Source organism: Olea europaea, unplaced genomic scaffold (genome assembly GCF_002742605.1).
Source record: "Olea europaea var. sylvestris unplaced genomic scaffold, O_europaea_v1 scaffold2237, whole genome shotgun sequence".
Classification (NCBI taxonomy): Eukaryota; Viridiplantae; Streptophyta; class Magnoliopsida; order Lamiales; family Oleaceae; genus Olea; species Olea europaea.
The window spans coordinates 65,365-70,385 of NW_019240409.1; the positions used below are offsets into that span (position 1 = coordinate 65,365).

The 5,021-nt window shown below is 32.0% G+C and overlaps 1 protein-coding gene across 1 annotated transcript; it reads right to left on the reverse strand.

Annotated features, from left to right (window-relative positions):
- Window positions 1-39: 39 nt before the first annotated feature.
- Window positions 40-1,632, reverse strand: LOC111380964 (uncharacterized protein At1g51745-like). Its single transcript, XM_023004648.1, has 2 exons — window positions 1,442-1,632; window positions 40-474 (listed from the first exon to the last, which is right to left on the reverse strand). Exons 1-2 carry the CDS (start codon window positions 1,630-1,632, stop codon window positions 141-143), a joined length of 525 nt encoding a protein of 174 aa, XP_022860416.1. The 3' UTR covers window positions 40-140.
- Window positions 1,633-5,021: the final 3,389 nt, after the last annotated feature.

The window sequence follows — 5,021 nt, forward strand, 5'->3', positions numbered from 1 at the left end:
CAAACATTATGTCATTTGTATAAAGGGTATAGACGTTAATACAAATATTAGGATCATATCTTTGGTGAAACAAAGTGGTGTTATATGTAACATGAAAGATAATCCCAAAATTTAATAAAGCCTAATGGTTATGAATTTATTTATACCTTACCACATATTGAATTGTATACGTGCAACCAAATCATACCTGAAGAGAGAACCACATGATGCGACTCCTCAATTGATGCTACAGATGCCGACATTTCCTCTGCTGAATCCAAATAATCTTGAAAACTATTGGAATCTTTGTCAAAATCTTCACAAGCACTTTCAATCTTAAGTGCATGAATAATGGCATCAGCTCTGCGGGCATATCTGCCTGCCGTCTTCTTTGATGAATTCGATGCGGATGCCTCAGCTTTCCGAATGCATGAATCGTACTCCCCACAACGAAAAGCTTTAACTCTTTTGGATGTCTCGAGATTATACCAGTCCCTGAAAGAAATTTGGCAAGAATACAAATCAAATTATTTTACAGATTGAACTCAAGGATCTTTTAAGAAAGATAAACATTGAGCAGAAAAAGAAACTAAGTAATAAGTAATCACTAAACATATCCTGCAAAATGAACAAAATCCGTTAATTTATTGATACACAGAAATGGACTTCTTATGGATAGTTCTCACTATTGCATATCAACTTGTCCTTCTAATGGTCTGAGTGCAAGACTCTACAGGTTTTTAGGAAACAAGAATTTACCAACAATTGAGTATTTACATGTAATCTTAGCCAAACATGCTCCAAAAACAGACTCATCTGCTCAGGATTGCCGAATAAAGCAAAGACATAACAATCATACGTAAACATGAAAAAACCTTCTGGACCATTAACATTGCAATGATATGAGAGAAACAATGATTGCCGAATAAAGCAAAACATTACAAAATTATTGCCAATGATGCAACAGAAACAACGATAGCCAAATATGACAAAATGTTACAGAAGTTTGCTAACAATGATTCGAAGGTAACAACTGGAAAACCAAACTTTCAAGCATTTATGTCCATTTCACACGCTTATTAATTCTTCTATGAGAAGTAAATTCGGAAACGATATCTTGCAAGCATTCATCACCACTCTTTATAGGAAAATCAAAAAGTTAATTAACCTCAGTTGGGGAAACTATTGCCATGTATGGAGTCATGACAAAGCACACGAAGAGAATACGATGGAATAAAACTCTTGTTTTATATAGGAAAAAAATATTTGATCCAAACCATTTATAAAAAAATGTAATCAAAATTGTTTTTTAGCAATGAATTTAAAACTGAAAAAGCCATTTTGCGTGATTTCAAATTAAATGAAACTATTATCTCATGGCTAATAATTTATAACAGACGTCTCATGGCGAACTAAATATAGGTCATAACCTTTAATTGTAAACATGAAAAGAGGCACTTACAAACATGCGTCTTCTCTCCCAAGGAGCTGTATAGGTGTCCCTGCTCTTGGTGCAGGCAATATGGTCTCAGGCAATTCATCTGGCTTCAGAATCTGACCTGGCCACCAATAACCATTTTGCCTGCAGACCCAAACCAATCCGCCCACCGACGCATCAATGGCTTTTTTGATGTCATGAGCAGAACTACTCATGTTTCACAATTCTGGAAAAGAAAATGAGGTCTATGAAAAGTTATGTAAAGTTGAGTCATTGGATGTCAAGGACACACTCAGTGGACTCCTCAAAATAAAAACACAAGGTATATATCATATACCTGGAAAATGGAATCTTAGTGACAGAGAAAAAAAGAGAAAAGAAAAACAGTTGTTCTACAAATGCAATTTCTTACATGCAATTTTTTAGGCTTCCCCATTGCACAAAATAGCATTTTAAAAGAGTTCTTTCCTCCCAAAAATTGAAGTCAGTCTGGAAAATGTATTTATTTTACATATATACAAATAACAACTTTAAAAAGAGAGGATTTCACATCGAAGAATCTTCTTGTAGCTGCAAAAGAAAAAAAAGAAAACAGAGAAAGAAATATTTCTTTTTCGTGATTTCCATTTTAACAATAGAACAGATAAAAACCTTTATCTCTAAAAAATTCAAGACAATCTTGAAATGTTTTTTCACACACACACACATATATATAAAGAGAGGATTTCACATCAAAGAATCATCTTGCGGTTGTAGAAGAAGTACATGGAAACCGGGAAAGAAAGAATTTTGTCGGTTTGTGTATGTGTTTTCATATGTAACTTTTTATGTGGAAATTGATCTCGTACAAAAAATAAAATAAAATAAAATAAATCCTCAAATGCATTTTTTTTTCCAGGATTTCCCACTGTGCAAAAGAACATATAAAAACCTTCAATTTCCTCTAAAAACTTCAAGTCAGTCTTGAAATGTATTTTTCACATATACACATAAAAAAAATTTAAAAATAGAGGATTTCACATCAAAAAAATCTTCTTGTGGCTATAGAAGAAGTACAAGGAAACTAAGAGAGAAATATTTTTTTTAATAACGTGTGTGCTTATGTTTACGTTTTTTTAGAAACTGCTCTTGTACAGAAAAAAATTCTTAAATTGGATTTTTACCGAATTTCTCTTTGTGCAAAAGAATATGTAAAAACCTTTATTTTCTCTAAAAAATTCAAGTCAATCTTGAAAATGTACTTTTTCAGTTATATACGTATAACAACTTTGAAAACACAAGATTTCACACCAAAAAATCTTCTTGTGGCTACAGGAGTATTATAAAAAAGAATTTTTTTTTTCCAGAGTGTGTGCATTTTTATATGTATATTTCTGGCTGCTTGTGTGAAAGTATTTAAAAATATAGAGAAAGAGAACACTTTCTAGAAAATGGTAATGAAACATACCTTTGGATTCTTTTATGCCAAAGCAGGGAGGAGAAGAGTGTGTGTGTGTGTGTGTGTGTGTGTGTGTGTGTGTCTATAGATTATAGAGAGAAGACGCTCTTACTCAGATGGAGATAGAACTGTATAGGACGATATAGTCTAGGAAATGAAACATATCTATTGACTATAGAGAGAAGATGCTATATATTAAAAAATAAAAATAAAAAACAAAAAAATTCAGTCAGCACTAATTAATTTTGGTACAAGGTATTAAATTTTAATGGGTGATACAACCTAGAAAACTTAAAGTTTTTCCCTTCTTTGGTCATACTGGATTATCTTTTTCATATACCAAACATGTCGAAGAGGTGTTACGCCATTAGAATTGGTACAAGAGTAATTGTCCTGAGTGCATGCTAATGGGCCACATTTTGCATAAAAATTATGTAATTACACTTGGTAAGTCTCGTTCGGTTACCGAGCTGAGAAGTCATTTACCATACAAGCTCTAATATTAATTAAGTGGTGAAATTAGGGGGAAAAAAGCATGTAAATGAATATATCTTTGAGTACTTGATTTCACGTGTGATTAATGAGAATCCTAGTGGTACTTTAGGCTGTGTTTGTTTGGTAGAGTGATTGAGCAGAGAAGTCAATATCTGTACCAATAATAATGGTATATATATGATAATCGACCAATATGCCATTGAGTTGATCGTCAACTACCATGAGTGCTCTACATATAGTGAATCTTGAATGACCTAGAGAGTGTTATTCCATTAAAAAGACTAGTTATGCTAGTCATGTCATTGAGAATATGGGTAAATGTGGAGTTGATTTCAAAGGAGTGGATTATAATTAGGGCTTACATCCCACATCACCATGAGTTTATAATCACTTGACTACCCTCAGTTTTATAGTAACTTTTATTTTAATATTTTCATCAAAACTCAAATAACAGAAGTTTTAAACACCAAAGGATATTATTTGTCTGAAAATTGATTCTTTTCAAATTTCTTTTGACTGAAGATTTAATTTTTTTTATGTTTTATCCTATCATCATACTGAATAATTCCATTTATCATTTTCAATATATATGGTATTGTATTAAATTCTTTAACAGAGTTTGCTAATTCTACATGCAAACCATAAATAGTGATTTAATTAGTGTTTTACAATAGTTAATAGAGTTGGTTAATAGTCAAAATTGGTTGAGTGTTAATCATTAATGGCGATAGTTAATGTTATTCAAATGGTTTCTCCATGAGACTCAGCTTCTTAAATATTTGAATTATATTTTATAGCACCATTAGTGTGTGTATTAACAGAGTGAAGAGGCTCTCATTCAAATGGAGATAGGAATAAAGAGAAAGAGGTATTTATGAAATTAATAAAAAAAATAAAACAATGTAGTTAGCAGTCATTACTTTTGGTACACAGTATTAAATTATAATGGACGATGCAATAGGGAAACTTCAAGTTTTTTCATTCATTGAGCTTAGTTTATTAGTTTATTTATGTTAGCAAACACGTGAAGAACAATGACGAATACAACCTGAGAACTAGAACACAAAAATTCTAGACTTATTTGATGTGCATGCTGACGGGGCCCATTGTAAATAAGAATATCTTATTACACATGGCACATCTGGTGAAAAACCTGATCTGTGACATGTTTTATCAGACAGATGACTGTGAATAAGGGCTGAAGTTGGTTTGATTTTGCATTAAGCTCTTTAGGATTTTTCTTTTTTTCTTTTTTTTTTCATTTTCTTTATAAGTTGTTGGCATATTAATTGTACTTTACATAGTATTAGCTGTTACAGTAATTAAGTTGAGAGGTTGATAAGTGTGTTTTTGGGGACTTTAACGAACTAATTATTGATGAAATTGAGTGAATTGTGGCTTTTGTAGGCTAAAATCCCAAATTGGAGTAGAAGAAAGCTAAAGGAAGGAAAAGGACCAAAAGTGTAAAAAGAATTTGACTTTGGGGATCAAAGTGTACAATTGTCGAAAGTTTAGGGGACCTTGGGTTACAATTTTTTGTGATTGAAAGGAAAATCAAAATATGAGGATCAAAACGTACAAAATCATAGTTGAGGGACCTAGTGTGCAAAAATTGGAGGACCTGGATTATAAATTACTGAAAAAGGAGGTAGCACCTAGGCGCCACTATAG

Coding starts and splice junctions, on each gene's coding strand:
- LOC111380964 (XM_023004648.1), bottom strand. CDS start 1,632: ATGAGTAGTTCTGCTCATGACATCAAAAAAGCCATTGATGCGTCGGTG. Junction 475..1,441: donor GGGAGAGAAGACGCATGTTT/GTAAGTGCCTCT, acceptor AATTTCTTTCAG/GGACTGGTATAATCTCGAGA.